Below are 23501 nucleotides of genomic sequence, written 5' to 3'. Positions count from 1 at the left end.
AGCCTGATGTGGGGCTTGATCCCAGGACCCTGGGACCATGACCTGAGCCGAAGACAGAGGCTTAACCCACTGAGCCAGCCACTCAGGTGCCCTGTTACATTTGTATATACTTTCAGCTTGATTAGATTATGCCCAGAGAATGTGGTCTTGAAAATCTCTGTTTAAAAATTTCTTGAGGTTGCCGGGCCCCTGGTAAGGGCGGTGCAGTTCCCCCTGGGGCAAAGACACTTGAGAATCACTACAGCAGCCCCTTCCCCAGAAGATCAACAAGAAATCCAGCCAAGACCAAGTTCACCTACCAAGGAGTACAGTTTCAATACCAAGGAGAGCAGCAGAATTCCAGAGGAGGAGAAAGCAAAGCACGAAACTCATGGCTTTCTCCCTGTGATTTTTTTAGTCTTGCAGTTAATTTAATTTTTTTTCTTTTTCATTTTTTTTCTCTTCTTCTGCTAAAATTTTTTTTAACTTTTACCCTTTTCTTTTTTAACGTTTTTTAACTAGTTTATCTAATATATATATTTTTTCTTTTTTATACTTTTCCTTATTCATTTTCTTTTTAAAATTCTTTTCTTTTTTTTTTCTTTTCTTTTTCTTTCTTTCTTTCTGAACCTCTTTTTATCCCCTTTCTCCCGCCTCATGATTTGGGATCTCTTCTGATTTGGTTAAAGCATATTTTCCTTGGGTTGTTGCCACCCTTTTAATATTTTACTTGCTCCATCATATACTCTTGTCTGGACAAAATAACAAGGCAGAAAAATTCAGCACAAAAAAAAGAACCAGAGGCAGTACCGAAGGCTAGGGACCTAATCAATACAGACATTGGTAGTATGTCAGATCTAGAGTTTAGAATGACAATTCTCAAGGTTCTAGCCGGGCTCAAAAAAGGCATGGAAGATATTAGAGAAACCCTCTCGGGAGATAAAAAGCCCTTTCTGGAGAAATAAAAGAACTAAAATCTAACCAAGTTGAAATAAAAAAAGCTATTAATGAGGTGCAATCAAAAATGGAGGCTCTCACTGCTAGGATAAATGAGGCAGAAGAAAGAATTAGTGATATAGAAGACCAAATGACAGAGAATAAAGAAGCTGAGCAAAAGAGGGACAAACAGCTACTGGGCCACGAGGGGAGAATTCGAGAGATAAGTGACACCATAAGACGAAACAACATTAGAATAATTGGGATTCCAGAAGAAGAAGAAAGAGAGAGGGGAGCAGAAGGTATACTGGAGAGAATTATTGGGGAGAATTTCCCCAATATGGCAAAGGGGACGAGCATCAAAATGCAGGAGGTTCAGAAAATGCCCTTCAAAATCAATAAGAATAGGCCCACACCCCGTCACCTAATAGTAAAATTTACAAGTCTCAGTGACAAAGAGAAAATCCTGAAAGCAGCCCGGGAAAAGAAGTCTGTAACATACAATGGTAAAAATATTAGATTGGCAGCTGACTTATCCACAGAGACCTGGCAGGCCAGAAAGAGCTGGCATGATATTTTCAGAGCACTAAACGAGAAAAACATGCAGCCAAGAATACTCTATCCAGCTAGGATATCATTGAAAATAGAAGGAGAGATTAAAAGCTTCCAGGACAAACAAAAACTGAAAGAATTTGCAAACACCAAACCAGCTCTACAGGAAATATTGAAAGAGGTCCTCTAAGCAAAGAGAGAGCCTACAAGTGGTAGATCAGTAAGGAACAGAGACAACATACAGTAACAGTCACCTTACAGGCAATACAATTGCACTAAATTCATATCTCTCAATAGTTATCCTGAATGTTAATGGGCTAAATGCCCCAATCAAAAGACACAGGGTATCAGAATGGATAAAAAAACAAAACCCATCTATATGTTGCCTCCAAGAAACTCATTTTAAGCCCGAAGACACCTCCAGATTTAAAGTGAGGGGTGGAAAAGAATTTACCATGCTAATGGACATCAGAAGAAAGCAGGAGCGGCAATCCTTATATCAGATCAATTAGATTTTAAGCCAAAGACTATAATAAGAGATGAGGAAGGACACTATATCATACTCAAAGGGTCTGTCCAACAAGAAGATCTAACAATTTTAAATATCTATGCCCCCAACGTGGGAGTAGCCAACTGTATAAAACAATTAATAACAAAAATCAAAGAAACACATCAACAATAATACAATAATAGTAGGGGACTTTAACACTCCCCTCACTGAAATGGACAGATCATCCAAGCAAAAGATCAGCAAGGAAATAAAGGCCTTAAACGACACCCTGGACCAGATGGACATCACAGATATATTCAGAACATTTCATCCCAAAGCAAGAAAATACACATTCTTCTCTAGTGCACATGGAGCATTCTCCAGAATAGATCACATCCTCGGTCCTAAATCAGGACTCAACTGGTATCAAAAGATTGGAATCATTCCCTGCGTATTTTCAGACCACAATGCTCTGAAGCTAGAACTCAATCACAAGAGGAAATTTGGAAAGAACCAAAATACATGGAGACTAAACAGCATCCTTCTAAAGAATGAATGGGTCAACCAGGAACTCAAAGAAGAATTGAAAAAATTCATGGAAACAAATGATAATGGAAACACAACGGTTCAAAATCTATGGGACACAACAAAGGCAGTCCTGAGAGGAAAATATATAGCGGTACAAGCCTTTCTCAAGAAACAAGAAAGGTCTCAGGTACACAACCTAACCCTAACCTAAAGGAGCTGGAGAAAGAATAAGAAAGAAACCGTAAACCCAGCAGGAGAAGAGAAATCATAAAGATCAGAGCAGAAATCAATGAAATAGAAACCAAAAAAAACCCAATAGAACAAATCAACGAAACTAGGAGCTGGTTCTTTGAAAGAATTAATAAGATTGATAACCCCCTGGCCAGACTTATCAAAAAGAAAAGAGAAAGGACCCAAATAAATAAAATCATGAATGAAAGAGGAGAGATCACAACTAACACCAAAGAAATACAAACTATTATAAGAACATACTATGAGCAACTCTACGCCAACAAATTTGACAGTCTGGAAGAAATGGATGCATTCCTAGAAACATATAAACTACCACAACTGAACCAGGAAGAAATAGAAAGCCTGAACAGACCCATAACCAGTAAGGAGATTGAAACAGTCATTAAATATCTCCAAACAAACAAAAGCCCAGGGCCAGATGGCTTCCCAGGGGAATTCTACCAAACATTTAAAGAAGAACTAATTCCTATTCTCCTAAAAATGTTCCAAAAAAAGAAATGGAAGGAAAACTTCCAAACTCATTTTATGAGGCCAACATCACCTTGATCCCAAAACCAGACAAGGATCCCATCAAAAAAGAGAGCTATACACCAATATCCTTGATGAACACAGATGCGAAAATTCTCACCAAAATACTAGCCAATAGGATTCAACAGTACATTAAAAGGATTATTCACCACGACCAAGTGGGATTTATTCCAAGGCTGCAAGGTTGGTTCAATATCCACAAATCAGTCAGTGTGATGCAACACATCAATAAAAGAAAGAACAAGAACCATATGATACTCTCAATAGATGCTGAAAAAGCATTTGACAAAGTACAGCATCCCTTCCTGATCAAAACTCTTCAAAGTGTAGGGATAGAGGGCACATACCTCAATATTAACAAAGACATCTATGAAAAACCCACCGTAAATATCATTCTCAATGGAGAAAAACTGAAAGTTTTTCCGTTAAGATCAGGAACACCGCAGGGATGTCCATTATCACCACTGCTATTCAACATAGTACTAGAAGTCCTAGTCTCAGCAATCAGAACACAAAAGGAAATTAAAGGCATCCAAATCGGCAAAGAAGAAGTCAAATTATCACTCTTCGCAGATGATATGATACTATATGTGGAAAACCCAAAAGACTCCATTCCAAAACTGCTAGAACTTGTACAGGAATTCAGTAAAGTGTCAGGATATAAAATCAATGCACAGAAATCAGTTGCATTTCTCTACACCAACAACCAGACAGAAGAAAGAGAAATTAAGGAGTCAAACCCATTTACAATTTCACCCAAAACCATAAGATACCTAACCAAAGAGGCACAGAATCTATACTCAGAAAACTATAAAGTACTCATGAAAGAAATTGAGGAAGACACAAAGAAATGGAAAAATGTTCCATGTTCCTGGATTGGAAGAATAAATATTTTGAAAATGTCTATGCTACCTAAAGCAATCTACACATTTAATGCAATTCCTATCAAAGTACCATCCTCCTTTTTCAAAGAAATGGAACAAATAATTCTAAAATTTATATGGAACCAGAAAAGACCTCGAATAGCCAAAGGGATATTGAAAAAGAAAGCCAAAGTTGGTGGCATCACAATTCCAGACTTCAAGCTCTATTACAAAGCTGTCATCATCAAGACAGCATGGTATACTGGCACAAAAACAGACACATAGATCAATGGAACAGAATAGAGATCCCAGAAATAGAACCTCAACTCTATGGTCAACTAATCTTCGACAAAGCCGGAAAGAATGTCCAATGGAAAAAAGACAGCCTCTTCAATAAATGGTGTTGGGAAAATTGGACAGCCACATGCAGAAAAATGAAATTGGGCCATTTCCTTACACCACACACAAAAATAGGCTCAAAATGAATGAGGGACCTCAATGTGAGAAAGGAATCCATCAAAATCCTTGAGGAGAACACAGGCAGCAACATCTTCCTAGGAACATTGCCAAAGGCAAGGGAAGCAAGCACAAAAATGAACTACTGGGATTTCATCAAGATCAAAAGCTTTTGCACAGCAAAGGAAACAGTTAACAAAACCAAAAGACAACTGACAGAATGGGAGAAGATATTTGCAAACGACATATCAGATAAAGGACTAGTGTCCAAAATCTATAAAGAACTTAGCAAACTTAACACCCAAAGAACAAATAATCCAATGAAGAAATGGGCAGAGGAGATGAATAGATATTTCTGCAAAGAAGACATCCAGATGGCCAACAGACACATGAAAAAAGTGCTCCATATCACTCGGCATCAGGGAAATACAAATCAAAACCACAATGATATATCCCCTCACACCAGTCAGATTGGCTAAAATCAACAAGTGAGGAAATGACAGATGCTGGCGAGGATGCGGAGAAAGGGAAACCCTCCTACACTGTTGGTGGGAATGCAAGCTGGTGCAACCACTCTGGAAAACACCATGGAGCTTCCTCAAAATGTTGAAAATAGAACTGCCCTATGACCCAGCCATTGCACTACTGGGTATTTACCCTAAAGATACAAACGTCATGATCCGAAGGGGCACGTGCACCCGAATGTTTATAGCAGCGATGTCCACAATAGCCAAACTGTGGAAAGAACCTAGATGTCCATCAACAGATGAATGGCTAAAGAAGATGCAATACTATGCAGCCATCAAAAGAAGTGAAATCTTGCCATTTGCGACAACGTGGATGGAACTGGAGCGTATCATGCTTAGCGAAATAAGTCAAGCGGAGAAAGACAACTATCATAATCTCCCTGATATGAGGAAGTGGTGATGCAACATGGGGCCTTAAGTGGGTAGGAGAATAAATGAAACAAGATGGGATTGGGAGGGAGACAAACCATAAGTGACTCTTAATCTCACAAAACAAACTTAGGGTTGCTGTGGGGAGGGGCGTTGGGAGAAGGGGAGTGGGGTTATGGACATTGGGGAGGGTATGTGCTTTGGTGAGTGCTGTGAAGTGTGTAAACCTGGCAATTCACAGACCTGTACCCCTGGTGATAAAAATACATGTTTATAAAAAATAAAAAATTAAAAAAAAAGTTTCTTGAGACTTTTTTGTTGCCCATTTTGTGACCTGTTTTTACATATATATGTTCCCTGAATGTTTCAACATTTCTGTTTGGGAGATAATTAGACCTCTATGAACTCATTATAACAATTTTATTGAGTATGTTTCTGTTTTCCTTATTTTTCTTTTTTTGCTCTTTCATAAGTTTTATTCTATTTATAGCCTAAGAGCCAACTAAAATAGGAAGATTAAGGATTATTACATTTGGGGAAAAAAAATACAGAAGTGGAAACTTAAAGTGACTTGAGTTCATGGCCCTACGTCCCTAGTATTTTTATTTTAATTTGTGTTATAATTGGGAAGTGGCAGGGGATATACCCCCTCACAGTGGCAACAGAATTTTTCCCAGCTACATGTTTGAAGTTGATTCAATGTTTGTTTGGTGTTCTGGGGAGAGAAAATGATACATTGAGATTTGGCTGATGATGTACTTTGAACGACTGTCAAACTCTGCATATTAACTTTTTATAAATAGCTTTTGTGTTAAGAGTACTGGCACAAAATCTGGGGCTCCTGGGTGGCTCAGTGGGTTAAGCTTCTGCCTTTGGCTCAGGCATGGTCTCGGTCCTGGCATAGAGCCCTGCATCAGGCTCTGCTTAGCAGAGAGCCTGCTTCCCCCTCTCTCTACCTGCCCCTATGTTTACTTGTGCTTTCTCTCTCTGTCAAATAAGTTAAAAAAAAAATAAAATCTTAAAAAAAAAAAGAATAATACTGGTGTAAAATCTTTGCATTGGTAAGATTTGTAGAGGGATTTCTTTTTTCTATAAAGACAACAATTAAAAATTTCAAAGAAGCGTTTGTATAAGCACAGTTAAAAAAGATGGAGGATAGTATTATCCTCATTTGATTAACGGTAGTCTGTGCTAAGGTAAGTGATTAAATACAGTTTATCTTATATGCCCCGAAGCCTTTTACTCGGTAACCTTCTCTTTTTTAGAATAAAAGTAAACGTTTATTGAAAGAATAATTTAAGAATGAATGATGCATTTATAAGAAGTTACTACTTTAAAAAAATAGTGAACATCCATATGCCTTCTCCTAGATTTACTAATTTTAACCATTTTGCACATTTGATTTCTTTCTGTGTGCATTCCTTAGAAATTCTTCCCATCTTTATTATGGTTAGTGCCTTTAATTTTAGATTCCAGCTCATGTGATATGTTTTTTAAAAGATTTATTTATTTGAAAGAGAGAAAGTTTGTACGAGTTGGGAGCAGTGGCAGAGAGGGAGGGAAAGGAGAAAGAATCTCAAGCAAACTCCCTGCTAAGCCTGGATCCCGAGGTGGGGAGATGGCTCGATCCCATGACCAAGATATTATGACTTGATTCCAGGACCCTGGGATTGAGCCCTGCATCAGGCTCTCTGCTCAGCAGGGAGCTTGCTTCCCTTCCTCTCTCTCTGCATGCCTCTCTGCCCACTTGTGATCTCTGTCTGTCAAATAAATAAATAAAATCTTAAAAAAAATATAGATCATGACTTAGGCCAAAATCAAGAGTTGGATGCTTAATAATCAACTGAGTCACTCAGGTGCCCCTCCTGTGATATTTCTGCTGCCTCTGTTCTCTTTTTATCTGGATTACCTGATATTTCTTATATTTATAATGTATCTCTTGAAAACAGCATGTTGCTGTGTTTCAGTTTTTTACCTCATTTGACAATTTCTGTCTTTTTAAGATAATGATACAGATACTGATTTTTATTCCCCCTATCTTGTTTAGTTAACATTATTGTTTTCTCTCTTTTTTTTCTGTTTCTGTTGTTGCTGGTTATCAAGTAGTGATTCATTGAATTTTCTGTTCTTATTAAAGTGGAAATTGTTACATCTATTCCATTAATGGTTAATAATACCTGTCTCTGTACTAAATCCTACTTATTTCTCCAGTAGCTGAAAATAAGTTAACCTTCTCTCCAGTAAAACTAGTCCTTTAGATTATTTTCACTTCTTTCTTCTTTACCTCCTAACCCCAGAAGATTTTAGACAATTTTCTTTAAATTAAATTCTAGATTTTACTCAGTTAATTTAGTTCTTTTGTTTCTAGGATTTTCCTTGTGGTTTTGTCAGTATCAGTAGTCTCTCTAGCATTGTTTTGGTAGACTTTACCTCATAAATCTTTTCCATCTTTTTATTTCATGAACAACATAGTCCATACCATTTTTTTTTAACTTTTCAGAGTCTGTAGCTTTTTTTAAAACTGAAATAATGTGATTAACACACAGTGTTGTATTAGTTTCAGGTGTCCAGCATAATGTTTCAGCCATCTTATACATTGCTTAGTAACCATAATAATCACAATAAGTACAGTTATTGTTACCAGACAATGTTATTACACTCTTATTGATTATATTCCTTGTCCTGTGATTTTCATCTCTGCAACTTATTTTACAACTGGAAGTTTGTACTATTTAATCTCTTTTTTCTATTTCACCCATCCCTCCCCCCATGTCCCTCCTGGTAACTGCCAGTTTGTTCTCTGTATTTAAGTGTCTGTTTTCTTGTTTGTCTCTTTGTTTCTTTGTTCTTTTATTTCTTAGATCCCCCACGTGAGTGAAATCATGGTATTTGTCTTTATCTGGCTTATTTCACTTAGCATCATATTCTCTGGGGCCATTGATATTGTTGCAAATGGGAAGATCTCATACTTTTTTATGGCTGAGTAATATTCCCATGTGTGTACATGTGTACACCACATCTCTCTAACCATTCATCTGTTGGTGGGTACTTGGGATGCTTCCATCTCTTTGCTATTGCAAATAATGCTGCAATAAACATGGGGGTGCATACATCTTTTTGACTTAGAGTTTTGTTTTCTTTGAGTAAATACCAATAGTGGAGTTACTGGATCATAGGGTATTTCTGGTTTTTAATTTTTTGAGGAAACTTGATACTGTTTTGCACAGTGGCTGCTCCAATTTATATTCCCACCAACAGTGCATAAGGATTCCTTTTTCTCCACATCCTTGCCAACACTTATTATTTCTTGTCTTTCTGATTCTGGCTAGTCTGACACATGTAAGGATATACCGTGTTGTGCTTTTGATTTGTGTTTCCCTGGTGTCTCCTTTAGTATATAAATATTTTTTCTGTCTTGTTTCTATGACTTAGGCATTATCAAGGCGCACTAGCTAGGTATCCTGTAAAATGTCTGCCAGTCAGACGTTTTTCTCATGGATAGACTAGGGGTATGGGTTTTTGGAAAGAATACCACAAGTGTGATAGGACTTTTTCATCACATTTATCAGGTGGTACATAATGCCCGCATGCCATTAATGGTGATGTTAATCTTTGTCACTTGGTAAAGATGCTGTTTGCCAGATTTCTTCACTATGAAGTTACTGTTTCCTTTTTTCCTATTCTGTTCTCTGGAGAGGCAGACTCCTGCCTTTTTTACTTTGTATTCTGTCTTCATATCTTTGTACTGGGTTTTGGTTTTGGTTTTTTTTTTTTTTTTCTTTTTGTCAGAGAGAGTGAGCACAGGCAGACAGAGTGGCAGGCAGAGGCAGAAGCAGGCTTCCTGCTGAGCAAGGAGCCCTATGTGGGACTCGATCCCAGGATGCTGGGATCATGACCCAAGCCGAAGGCAGCCGCCTAACCAACTGAGCCACCCAGGCGTCCCTTTGTACTGGGTTTTACATTCTTAATAGGCCTTAAATTTTTCTGTCAAGTAAGTGGTCTAAATTTTTGTCCATAGTATTTGTTGGGTCCTCATGTGAAAAGTTTTTGGCACTTTGAGATTTATTAACTGTATTTGTATTAACATGTTCACATTGTACTGAAGTCAACTTGTTACATGGTTGCTGGTTCTACCAGGTGGTAAACATAAAAGGTCTTTCTGGTTTTCTATTTCTGGTGCCTAGCACACTGCCTGGTGGCTAGAGATTTCTCCATAAATATTTTGTTGAATTAAATTGATGAAAAAAAACTTGTATTTATAAGAAATACCCATTATTTTCATCCCAGAATGCTATTTTGAGAAATTAAAACTGGCAGTTCAAGTAGATGAAGGAACAAATAAAACTCTTAAGGAGACTACTAAAATACTGGTTCTCAAAGTATGGTCTCCCATCAGCAACATCAGCATTACCAGAGAACTTGTTAGAAATGCAGATTCTCAGGCCTTAGCCTAGCCCCACTAAATCAGGATTTCTGGGGTAGGGTCAAAGAAGCCCTCTTAGAGATTCTGATAGCTACTAAAATTTGAGATGTATTCGCTAAAAGCACAAAGAATAAAAAGAAAATAAAGAAGCTACTGGTAATTGACTGTAGTAGTAAAACTAAATCCCCTCTTCCCTGCTATCACTGAGAAAGCTTAGGCTTGATTTTGCCAGATTTCATTCCTTTCCTTTCCCTTTCTCTCTTTCTTTTTTTCTTTCTCTCTCTCTCTCTCTCTTTCTTTCTTTGAATATGGTGCATCATTTGATTTAGTTGCTATATTTGTTTCAATAGCAGGCTTTGATGAGGATAAAGTACAATAAAAAAAAAAAATCACCCAGCAGTGATTTCTTCTTCTTATTAGCTAGAAAATATTTTGGCTTCACTTTTGTCAGGGAAACTGTTCTCAGTGCAACATGAAATTAATGATAATTTTTTTTTTAATTTCCAAAAAATGTGTTGCCTGTTGGCAGCAGATAGCTGACATGGCTTTTTTGCTTCTAGTGTCTCCTTTTCCAGGAAATGACTCCCATCTGTAGTGAGAAGAATGCTGACCTTTAATGTGCATGTTAGTCACTTCTTTTAGCTCGGTGCCAATTTAATAATAATGCCTATATCATAAATTTGGTTGAAAGTATGTGCTAGCCAGATGGTTTTCACTCTGGAGTTTCAAGCTTTTGAAGATAATAAAATTTGTGTGTTTCTAAAACTAAATTGAATTCTTCAAGTTGACTAGCGAATGGGAAGAGGAGAATTCTTGATTTGGGCCAAACGGTTAAATATGGTCCCAGGACAAAGAGCATCAGCATCCCTGGAGACTTCTTAGGAATTTAAAATATCAGGCCCAACCCAGACTTAGTGATTCTAGAATTCTGGAAGTGGAGCCTAGAAATCTGTACTTTATAAAGTTGTTCAGGTAATTCAGATACCTGCGACAATTTGGGACCCACTGGGTGAAAGGTTAGTTTTATCCCTTTTAGAGAACATGGTATTATAAATTTACATGTGTACTCCTAATGAAGCTGATAAATCTGAGAAAAACCAGAGCTTTGTAGCCAGATCTTTGTTTGAATCCTATACTATCAGTTCTTTAAAGGATATCAGGCAAGTTACTTGGCATTTCTGAGCTTCAGTTTCTTCATATATAAAATGATATTTCTGAGGGCGATTCACAGACCTGTACCCCTGGGGCTAATAATACATTATATGTTTATTTAAAAATAAAAAATTTTTAAAAATGATATTTCTAATCACAGAAATCAGGGATTAGTGTTGTTGTATTAGGTGCTCAATAAACACTGATTTGAAAGTCCCATAAAACTTAACTTAGAATTGTAAGCAAACTTTTTTGGGGAAAAATGTTATTTTCAGTGGAAGAAGAATAATTAAGAAGTACTTAAACTTCCTCCCAGTTGCTGTTGGAATCTTTTTGTAGGTTCCAGATTGTTTTGAGCAATTTCATATGCTTGAAGATTGTCGTGGAAACTATCTTTTGAAAGTCTTGAAGGTGCCTTGACATTCTGTATGTAGGTTGTTCGACTTTGTGCCAATGCTTTATGTATTTAATAATTAAAAATAATTTTTAATAGGTAATACATTCTCATGGGTGGGAAGTCAGTACATATAAGAAGATATTCAGTGGAAAAAACTCAGTTCCATCCTTGCCCTCAGTGCTCCATTTATATCCACTCTATAACCAACCACTTTTCTTAGTTTCTTGTTCATTCTTCTAGACTTCTAAAATGCAAATATAAGCACACATGAATAATCATTATTCCCTTACCGCAAGAGATAACACAGTATACACACTGTTAGACACACTAACACTGTACTTGGATAGCTTCACATGGAGAGCTCTTTGTTTCTTTTTTTTTTTACCCCCTCCCAGGTTAGCTTTGTTGAAGAACTACTTTACATTCAGTGAATTGCATTCAATTTAAGTATATAGTTTGATGAGTTTTGATAATTGTATATTATTTGTGAAGGTACCACAGTTAAGATAATGTTTTTAATGGTTTTTTGTGTTTTTTCTTTTTGTTTCATAGTATTTTATTGTAGAGCTGTATCATAATGTTTTTAAACCAGTCTTTAGTTGTTGAGCACTTGGGTGCTGCTACAAAGAATTCTGTGATTAACAATCTTTTACATACAGTGTTTTTTATGTAGGCAGGTAAGTCTGAGAATAGATCACAGAAGGGGGATTGCTAAGCCAAATGAGAAGTAAATAAGTTTGGTAGTTGTTGCCAATTTGCCCTTCATAGGGTTGGTATCAGTTTGAGCTCCCACTAGCAATGTCTGAAGGTGCCTGTTTGCCTAGTCTATTTAACAGTGTACATTATGAAACTTCAGATATTTGCCAGTAAGTGGAAAATGTATTTTAATATAGTTTTAATTTGAAGTTTTATGAAAGTGAGCATAATTTGTATCTTCAAGAGTAGACCATCTGTAATTTTTACTTTCCTGTAAAATATCTGTTTTTACTCTTTACCCATTTTCCTGTTGGATTTTACCTTTATCTTCTGTTAATTTCTAGGGACTCTTTTTAGGAAGATTAACTCTTTCTTTGCAGATATCTTTTTCCCAGGTTGTTTGCTTTTGACATTGCAAGACTTAGTTGAAGGGTATGTGTCTGACTTTTTGCTACTTTGGATATCTTCCTGAAAGTTGCTTGGCTTTAATTTATTTCCTTTTCTCCTTTCTTCTTTTCCTCTCTTTCTTCTTTCCCAGCCCAATTTCTTTAAAAAAATTTTTTTTTTGAGACTGTAGCTGCTTTGTTGTTGAACAATAATAACTCAGTGGGTGGATGTTGTTAAATGAATTTAATATATATGACCCTGGTTCATTTCTCTTGAAGGCCATGTTTTTGGTATATTGCGCATTGGAGAAAGAACCTGTGCCAATGTCCTTGCCTCCCGCCTTGGTGCCACCTTCTAAGAGAAAAACGGTCAGTATATCAGGCTCTGTGCGGTTGATCCCCTCGTCAGCATCAGCCGAGAAACCTTACCACTCCTTACCACCTGTAGGCATTTTACCTACCAAAGCACCGTTAAGACAGGTATAGATCTATCAGTGTTAAAGGACTTTTTTTTTTTTTAAGTGCATGGCATTTAACAGTTGATTGCTTGATGAAGACAGAAGTAGCAATCAAAGGGATCAAAAATTTAGAGCACCCTCTGGTTGAATCTGAATAATATGATGTCCCGGCGAAGACATAATCCTCCTGCATTTGGCCTTACTTATGGATGTTTTATTGGCTTTGCTTTGATCTACGTGGATTTAGAGTTGGAGACAGAAGATATTCCGTGCTAATCTGGCATGCTTGCGCAGGCATAGTTAATAGATGTTTTTGTTTTCTTAATCCCTGGTTAACTCTTGATTCTTTGGGATCATATCATCCAATTTTGGATTGTCCCGAGCTTTTTTTCCCCTCCAGCCTGTTGCTTGTCAAGCTGCATAAAGGAAAATAATGACAAGATATGCAAAGCAGCTAATTCAGCTATAGCTATGAATGCTGAATGAAACTCTGAAAAATAGGGATTGAGAATTATCTGAATATTTTGTTTGTACAGACTCTCCCAGTTACTCATCTTAATGTCATTCATAAGTCAAGAGTTAACTATGCTTGAATTTATTTATTACTTAAAAGGAAAAAAAGTGAAATGGGCATCTATAAGTGGATCCCAACTGACCTGTATTTTTCTTCTGCAATTTTCTCTTCACCACAGCATTTTGATTAGGGTATGATGGAATGGTACACTATTGCTACAGTTAGTGGGATGGAATTGCTCAAAATTTTGACAGATACTCTCATGGGTTGCAAGAATGACATTTCAAAGTGTGTTTCATTCTGACAGAAACCCCTTATATAGCTATATATTTACTTGTTCTTATTACTCTTTTTATTTCTTTCCTGTAGTGGGTTGTATCCCCTGCAGAAAAGGCTAAATACGATGAGATCTTCTTGAAAACTGATAAAGATATGGATGGCTTTGTATCTGGATTGGAAGTCCGTGAAATCTTCCTGAAGACAGGTTTACCTTCTACCTTACTGGCCCATATTTGGTAAGATTTTATTTAAATTAATTTAGAAAACAAATATGGTTTTGTAAAACTCTGGTTTTGCGCATTCTTATTTTTAGGCATTTGTAAATTGGATAGTTAACTTTCAAAATTCTTTGTAGAGAAAATTTAAATATGAGAATTTCTTCTGGATAATGGATAAAAGCTTGAGAATGTATTACCTGTTTTATAAGTTGACAGTATCAGTTAATGATTATTATTATTTTTTTTAAATATTTTATTTATTTATTTGACAGAGAGAAATCACAAGTAGATGGAGAGGCAGGCAGAGAGAGAGAGAGGGAAGCGGGCTCTCTGCTCAGCAGGGAGCCCGATGCGGGACTCGATCCCAGGACCCTGAGATCATGACCTGAGCCGAAGGCAGCGGCTTAACCCACTGAGCCACCCAGGCGCCCCTCAGTTAATGATTATTAAAATGTTAAAATGCAGAATTTGTTTATATCAGTTAATTAAACTTAAATTTTTAAGGGAGAATCCAAAAATCTGAAATTTAGTCAATGTACAGAAGAGTATCTTCAAGGCATGCTCTTACCATTCTGTATGGCGCATGTATACTTTTATACCTTCACATAGGGAGTACACACGTGGTCCTTAAAAAAGATGAACTTGAGTGTTCAGTGCATGTCATGTTAAATAAGACCATACATATGAAAATTTTAGTGTGCCTGTTGTCCATCCACCTGACTATACTAGAGATTATGTTGAGGTTTTCAAGAGGCAGCAAACATCAAATGTGGAACCAAATAACTTCAAAGAGAAACTTAGAAAAGAACAAAGGAGGACAATAGGTCTGCCTTAAGAGGAACAAGAACTCAAGACTGGGAAAGATTAAATATCTGTCACTAATAATAACTGCCACTTTGAAATGCCTAGGCCAGACAGTGTGCTCAGTAAATGGCAGTTGTCATGGAATTGGCATTATGCCCAGACTTTATGTGCTTTACCTTTTTTTTTTTTTTAAAGATTTTATTTGTTTGACAGAGAGAGACACAGCAAGAGAGGGAACACAAGCACGGGGAGTGGGAGAGGAAGAAGCAGGCTTCCTGCCAAGCAGGGAGCCCAGTGTGGGGCTTGATCCCAGGACACTGGGATCATGACCGGAGCCAAAGGCAGCTGCTTAACGACTGAGCCACCCAGGTGCTCCTGTACTTTACCTTTAATTCTCACTGTAACCTTGCAGAATGTGTGTTATCTCTACTTGATAGATAAAGAAACTAAGGCTTGAAGAGGTTAAAAAAATTTGTTCAAGGTCACAAGAAGAAACAAGTAGAGAAGCTGGAATTCAGGATTTCTTTGACACCTTACCCGTAGTCTGTTCATCAGGCCACATTGAGTTTCAGTGAATGAAACAGATCAGGACTTCAGAAAGCTGAGCTTTAAAAAGAAAGAGAGAGAGAGGGAGGAAGGAAGGACAGAGAAGAAAACAGGATAAAACATTTGCTGTTTCTCTTCAAGTGATTTTGTAAAGCTTTCCACATTGCTGCCTTCTCTTCACATGTGATCTCCATTTGCAGCTGTTGTTTCTGCTTTGACTTGGTGATCCTTATATCCGCCTACTCCCAAGAGTTGCAGGAAGCAAGCCAACGTGGAAATTTTTGCTTGTTTTAGAATCATTCTAACGCCACTAATGACTCAAATTTGTTGAAACTTAGGTTTTATTTTTAACCTCTTTTAATGTTGAGAATGTTGGGATTCTTTGGCCCACCACAACTCTTAATCTGTAATAGTTCTGAAAATTGGTAAGAAAGTACAAAGCAAACCCAGATAAGAGGCCTCTGCTCAGCATCAAGGCGAACATTCTCTTTCTCTTTTTTAAAAACCATTTTAGCTCATCTCTCTTTTCTAACATTTGAGTTTAAGTTTCGGGTAGGTCACACACAGAAGTATGAGTTTCTTTTTTAACTCAACTGATCATTTTTTGTCGTCTTCTTTATTTTTTTTTAAATTTTTTATTTTTTTTATAAACATATAATATATTTTTATCCCCAGGTGTACAGGTCTGTGAATTGCCAGGTTTACACACTTCACAGCACTCACCATAGCACATACCCTCCCCAATGTCCATAACCCCACCCTTCTCTCCCGAGTCAATTGATCATTTTTTTTAAAAGCTACCTAGTCCTATTACTTTTTCCCTGGATTTTTAGAATAGCAGTTGTAGCATTTATATTGTTTGTTTTGTTTATTTATACAGGACATTATGTGACACAAAGGACTGTGGGAAGCTTTCAAAAGATCAGTTTGCCTTGGCTTTTCATTTGATCAATCAAAAGTTAATAAAAGGCATTGATCCTCCTCACATTCTTACTCCTGAAATGGTTCCACCATCAGACAGGACCAATTTACAAAAGGTAAGACAATGGAAAACTGGAATGTATTAACAAAAGGAAACAAGTGCTGTGTTAGATGACAGACTTGATTTGAATGAAACAGTGGAGAAAATGTATCTGGCTATCGGTAGAGCAGTATACTGTTTGTGGTTTAGTATGGAGCCTTGTATGACATTGTTGGACTGCAGCTCGTTTACCCCAGCATTCATTACACATATGGCAAACATATTTTCCAATCTAAAAATTGGAAAAATGTGGTCTTTCTGCCCCCTCTTCCCCTGTCTTAGATTTGTGAATTTTTATGAATAAGGTATAAAATATAAGTGAAATCTATAAGAATTAAATTATTGTGTTTCATTTGATGATTCACCCAAAATAATACAAAATTAAACACAAAATCTAGGAGATTATGATTGGTGTCAATTTTATATGTAAACAAGAAAAACATAATGTTGAGAAGTCTGTGTGGTTTTAGCCACGTAGATAACCTTTTCCTGAGTATGGAGCCAAATTTCATATCTGAACAGCTAGAAGCAGGTTTTAGCAACTTTTGGTTTCTGGCCAGCAATAGGAGTTTTCAAAACTACATTGTTTTAGCCATGCTGTGCCTTGATTTTTCTCTCCTCCTCTAGATATCCTTCCTAGCATAGTGTATTTACAATATCTTGGCCTTCATAGAGTTTCAAAAGGACTTAACGTTTTCTAGAGACTATTATTGCCTCTAAAAATACATACTTTGTATTTTTAAATATTTTATGACCTATAAAGTAATTACTGCTGTGGTGATTTTTCAGAGTTAGATATAATAAAAGTTGTTAGATGTGTGGTATAAGGAGAGCTGTCTTTAAAATGTCAGTAGAATAGTTTGGTTTTGTAGTAATTTTGTCACATAGGTTAAAAAAAATCCCATTTTAACCTAATAAAAGTCAAAATTGATTTTTTTAATAAGTCAGCTAAATGGAAATTTATAGCTACCAGGTATAGAAATTACTTCTAGGAGTTTTTAATCCTTAGTTTTAAATAAAATAAGTATTTGATTATCTCTTTTGTGAGTTTTAGGGAAAGGGAGAGCATTTTCTGAAATTTTTGAGATTTCTGGTGACATAGGATATAGGTTCCATAAGTTGTGGAAAAGACGAAAAGTGATGCCACCCAGAAAGATAAAAGTTAGAGATTTGTATTTATGCTCTCTGCTATAATTATATCTGAGTTGTTTCATCCTGTTTTTTCACCTATGCAGACTGTTTTTTCACCTTGTCACCTTCATTTTATACCCACTAAATCTCCCACCAGTGCAAAACTATAGATGTGACAGAGCTTTCTGAAGCAGATGACATTAGTAGACACCCCAGGTTGCATCTGCTCTACAGAGTTTTTAATAGATTTGTCTGAAGTCCATTCACTAGAGCATAGACACTTTTGGCTAATTATATCAGATATCAATATTGTACATTAAAATGGGATTTTATCATTATTGTCTTATCTATTAACCCAACTTTTTAACCATAAGTATTTAAAGTTTGCATTTGTTTTGTCTTTCGAATAATCTCTTTTCTCTTTATAATCTGATTTTTTAGAACTGCATTTTTTTGCAGCTTTGACTAATCTTTTTTTGAATATTGCTTTCCTTTCTGTGTTTTTTCTAGTTTGGACTATTTTTTCCATTCTGCAGCACTCTGCTTTTCGCCTTTCTTGTACTGTCAGTTTCTTAACTCTACTCTCTCAAGGTTAGACCTTTACTTTATGCCTTTTTTAGCATTATGGTTTTTGGTTTATAATTTTACAATTAGAGGCTTTTTAAGTGGCAAAGTGGAATTTTTGTGTAATGCACAAAACAGGGTGAGACAAAATATTTTGAATAAAGGGGATATGCTACATTTTTCTCCATATGCCCTTCTTACACTTTATATACTATTAGCTGAACTTTTTCCATATTTCTTGATTGCATGCCATTTTATTACTTTAGAATGGGAGTTTAATTTCTGTGTTAGCAATTGAGGAGTGATACAAGCTATACCAACAGTACACTAATCTGCCTTCTGGAGTCATCTGTGGTATCACCTAACTTGTTTGAGGGTTAAACTTACTTGTCTCACTCTTCTTATCTGATGATATTTTTAATAGTGAAAGACTGTCAGCTGTGAGTCACTTTTTTGAGCTTTATATACTATTAGCTGAACTTTTTCCATATTTCTTGATTGCATGCCATTTTATTACTTTAGAATGGGAGTTTAATTTCTGTGTTAGCAATTGAGGAGTGATACAAGCTATACCAACAGTACACTAATCTGCCTTCTGGAGTCATCTGTGGTATCACCTAACTTGTTTGAGGGTTAAACTTACTTGTCTCACTCTTCTTATCTGATGATATTTTTAATAGTGAAAGACTGTCAGCTGTGAGTCACTTTTTTGAGCTGGAGTAGCAGAAGAGGTGTGGAAGTCCTCACTTTCTTGGTATACTTGGACCTTTCCTAGCAAATTTCTCAGTAGCAGTTACTCTTGGAGATAAAAGTGAGATGAAGTCCTGATTTTTCATATTGTTCAACTGTCAAACTGTCTGACTAGGGTTAGCTCATATATCAAGTTTAGACAGACTTAAAATCCTAGTGAATACCTGTCACATTCAGAAATCCATTCTAAAATTTCTAATTTAATTTAAGATGATAAGGGTCGGGGTATTAGTGAAACACAGTAAAACAGTAAGAGTTACATTTGATAAAAGTTTGTAGTTAATAATAAAATTGAAACTAGCATTAATTGAATCCTAACAGATGAATTTTGGTATGGGTAGACAAAACATCTGAGGACTAATAATGCAATGGGCCTAAAGAAATATGGAGGGAGTTATTTGCCAGATTTTATTGACATACCTGTTTATCAAGTTTGCTTTTAGGGTGATGGTTTCATTTACCCTAAATGATCTTGATATCCAAGTGCCAAGGTGCATACTGTGAAATAGATTTTAATTTAATCAGAGGTTTCCTAATCAATGTCTCCTATTAGCTGGGTTCATCTTTAGGCAGGTGCTTTAAATCTAGTTACTTAGCTCTAAAATGGGGTTACTAATAATATCGGCCATACTTACAACCCAGTTTTCAGATTAGTTTGAGAATTGATTAATGGATTTGAAAGTGCTTAGTAAATTGTAAATCATGATATACATGTGAAGAGATGGGATATTGTAAACTTTTATGTTTCTTCTTCTGTTGTCCAAGTTGATGACATACATTAAGTCCATGATAAAATTCTAAGTTTTATGTTTTGCTAATAAAGTCCTCAACGTATTTTAGTTTTACATGTTTAGGCCTCAATTTAAAAATTTCCTAATGGTGGTTATTCTGTTTTTTTGTCAGTCTGGTTATAGCACTGGAGGTTGGTTAGGTTTTTGAAGGAGCAGTTCTCTTCTTGTCCTGACTTCAGCCACATATATAACGAATCAAAATGGTTCATGATCTTTGTGAGCCAGGGTGGAAGCAACTTATTGGGAGGTCATCCATCTTAAGGGCATATTCTGTTGAGTAGGTTAATTATAGTAATACCTTACAATTGTAAAATGTTACTAAGTTTTAGAGTGACATATACATTATTTACTTAATTTAATTTTTAAAGTGGGCAGGGCAGAGATTATTTCCCTGTTTTATAGTGAAGATCATGCAGTTAGTAAAATGGCAGAGACCAGAATAAACCCAGCTAGATTTTCTAACTACAGGTACCATTCAGAGACCAATTTTGACATTTTCATTATTGAAAGAAAACCATATGTAAAGGATGTCATATATGAAGACAGCTTCATATATGCTGATGTTAAAATTTACTATGGAACATGCTGAGTAGCTGGTTCTACTTTAAATAGAGTAGGCACCAAAATTGTTTAACAAAAGTAAATTTTGAATTGAATAAAATCAGCTACCATTATGATTCTGAGATTCAACAAAAATTTGTTTACTTACTCTGTGTCAGAGGACATGACACAAGTACAAATAAGTCACTATCCATCTCCCCAAGAAATTTATTCTTTAATGGAGGAATTAGTTTATAAATCTGGTATCTGCTTTACTTCAAGGTTTTAAACAGGTGCTAGAATAAAGTGACAAGGACTTTGGGATCTCAAGTGGTGGTACCTATTATAGAGCAACAGCTTTTGGAGAATTTAAGGGAAAATGTCTCAGTTTATAATTGTGTGTGTATGTATAAAATTACACTAGATATAATTTTCTTAAATGAATTTAAAGTATTAGTAATACTGTAAAATGTGTAATAATCTGTATCCATGTAGTGCTTTTGGACATTTTTAATGCTTTACCATATATAATTTTATAGTAATAATGTTTTAATTGTGAACTTTTTGTTTTTAGAACATCATAGGATCAAGTCCTGTTGCAGATTTTTCTGCTATTAAGGAGCTAGATACCCTTAACAATGAAATAGTTGATCTACAGAGGTATGTAAACTAAAATTAAGCTGACTATGTAAATACACACACACATTTCTATTTTTAATATGTATCTTGGTAAATGCTACTTTGTTTAAGTACTGTGGTTCTTGAATTGGGAATCCTTGAATCCTATTTCTTTTATTTCCCAGTGTACCCTGATTCATCAAATCTAAGGCAACCTTTTAATTGCAAGATGCACTATTTTCTTAGGTACCACTAAACTAAAAATCACTGCCAAGGGGGCACCTGGGTGGCTCAGTGGGTTAAAGCCTCTGCCTTTGGCTCAGGTCATGATCCCAGGGTCCTGGGATCGAGCCCTGCATCGGGATCTCTGCTCAGCAGGGAGCCTGCTTCCTCCTCTCTCTGTGCCTGCCTCTTGTGATCTCTGTCTGTCAAATAAATAAATAAAATCTTAAAAAAAAAATCACTGCCAAATAAACAGTGGCATCTGCTATAAATACTGTCTGACTTTAGGCTGAGAAAAATGTGTATCTTAGAATGAATGGAGTATAATTTTCCTCCAGCTTTAGATATTTGAATAGCATATTAGAAAAACATTATTTAATACATTTTATGGAAAGAACGTTAGATGCATATACTGTGCAAAGAGGTATCATAACTGTTACCTCATTTGCTTCTCACAGAAACTGTAGAGTTAGATTTTATTGTTCCTAGTTTATAGGTAAGGAGTTAAGGTGCTTAGAGAGGTTATTTTGCCCAGTTATACAAACCTGTCTCAGGACACTTTATTTGGAATTGAATTGTCTCTCTCATACATAGGCAGTATGTAGAACAGACTTAAGTACAATTGGATTTGAATCTAAGTACAACAGGCACTATTAGTATTTCCTTAGTTCTCTTGTTCCCTAGAAACTGTATGGTAATACTGTAAAAATGACCTCCTGAAATTACTTTTTAAAAAATGAGACCATTTTTCCATCTACACAGTGTTGGATTTAAGCATCATTTTGTATTTACACAAACCTTTTCTGTTTTTAACCTTCATAACAGTTTGAAGCAGGTAATGGCTGATACTTTATTTTATTGATGGTATTGAGACATAAGGGGGGTTGTACAATGATTTATCTGGGCTAGAAAGAAATAGGGAATGATCTTTCCTCATTAAAATTGCTATAGGGAAACTTAGTTGTTATGATTTTTCAGTTGCAACAAAGAATTCAACCCAAGCTAATTTAAGTGAGAGTGAATTTGTTGAGTTGTGAAATTAAGACCTCTTAGAGGTAGATCGAGATGGCTTAAGGATAAGGATAAGGCTTATCCTTAAGGATAAGCCATCTCGATCTACCTCTAAGAGGTCTTAAAGAGCTTCATACTGGGACTTAAATGCTATAATCTGTTTTCTTGTTCTATTTCTTGTCTCCACGTCCACTGGATTGTTCATTCTCAGATGGAATTTCTCATCATATTGTCAAAAGGGCTGTAGCACACTTAGTCTTGTGTATTTGTAATTTTAGATATAGTGGAGTACCTCTTTTCTGGCAGTTCTGCAAAAACCCTAAGATTTCATACTTACTTGCTTAGGGCCATGCCTGTCTCTGAAATAGTCAGGGGCCAAGGATGTGTAGTTTATTGATTTGCCATGAACTCTGTCATGGAGTGGTGGAAGGATAGTTTGTTACCAGGACCACATAGAGGAGTGGGTATCCTGTCATGAAAATTCTGCCAGAAGGAGGCATGAATTCTGGGGAGGTAAATGCTACTGAAGGCACCATAGCTTTAAATCCATAGTAATTTCGGTGATTAGCCTTAGTATCATCTATCTCTTTGAACAATATGACTTGACATAAAAATAAGTCTGGGCACAGTGTCATTATGTAGTTTTTTGTTTGTGTTTTCTTTTTTGTTTTTAATTTTTATTTATTTATTTTTAAAAAATATTTTATTTATTTATTTAACAGACAGAGATCACACGTAGGCAGAGAGAGAGAGGAGGAAGCAGGCTCCCCACTGAGCAAAGAGCCCGATGCGGGGCTTGATCCTGGGACCCTGGGACAATGACCTGAGCTGAAGGCAGAGGCCTTAACTCACTGAGCCACCCAGGTGTCCCTATTTTTTTATTTAAAATATTTTATTTATTTATTTGATAGAGAGATCACAAGTAGGCAGAGAGGCAGGCAGAGAGAGAGGGAGAAGCAGAGCAGAGAGCCCAATGTGGGGTTCGATCCTAGGACACTGAGATCATGTCCCAAGCCGAAGGCAGAGGCTTAAACCACTGAGCCACCTAGGTGCCCTGCTTTTAATTTTTTAAAATTTAGTCTTGAGTTTATCTGCCTTCTAAGTTCTGTGATACTCTTATTTCCTGCGCAAAAATTGGACTTTTGCCTATTTACATAAAGCCTCTACACTTGAAATCACACTAAGTAAAAAACAAAAACAGAAACAAAACCCTTGGTGATTATATAGTCCAATTTTTTCCTTACTCATGAAAATAACTCAGTCACAGATCACGTCAGCAGTAGGGCTGGGTGGCACCCCAAATCCAGTTGTATTAAGTTAGAGTTCTGCATTCCTTCTATTATATATTTGCCTCTCATTAAGACAGCAATTTTGGGGGTACCTGGGTGGCTCAGATGGTTAAGCCTCTGCCTTCAGCTCAGGTCATGATCCCAGGGTCCTGGGATCAAGCCCTGCATTGGGGTCCCTGCTCAGAGGGAACCCTGCTTCTCCTTATTCCTC

At 36.3% G+C, this 23501-nt stretch overlaps 1 protein-coding gene across 7 annotated transcripts in view; it reads left to right on the top strand.

Annotated features, from left to right (window-relative positions):
- EPS15 (epidermal growth factor receptor pathway substrate 15) overlaps window positions 1–23501 on the top strand; it is a 144974-nt gene that overhangs the window by 47947 nt on the left and 73526 nt on the right. For 6 of the 7 annotated variants that reach the window (XM_045064509.1, XM_045064508.1, XM_045064506.1 and 3 more), the window contains 4 exons: window positions 12814–13014; window positions 13876–14021; window positions 16234–16390; window positions 20725–20810. In XM_045064509.1, the coding sequence (XP_044920444.1) occupies window positions 12814–13014; window positions 13876–14021; window positions 16234–16390; window positions 20725–20810 (590 nt within the window). The remainder of the gene's footprint in view (window positions 1–12813; window positions 13015–13875; window positions 14022–16233; window positions 16391–20724; window positions 20811–23501) is intronic. The other variant, XM_004774484.3, reaches the window with a different exon arrangement.

Source organism: Mustela putorius, unplaced genomic scaffold, assembly GCF_011764305.1.
Source record: "Mustela putorius furo isolate JIRA1106 unplaced genomic scaffold, ASM1176430v1.1 tig00003853_pilon_pilon_pilon, whole genome shotgun sequence".
Classification (NCBI taxonomy): domain Eukaryota; kingdom Metazoa; phylum Chordata; class Mammalia; order Carnivora; family Mustelidae; genus Mustela; species Mustela putorius.
The sequence above is the reverse complement of the archived record's forward strand: the minus strand, read 5'-3'. Positions and strand labels throughout refer to the sequence as shown.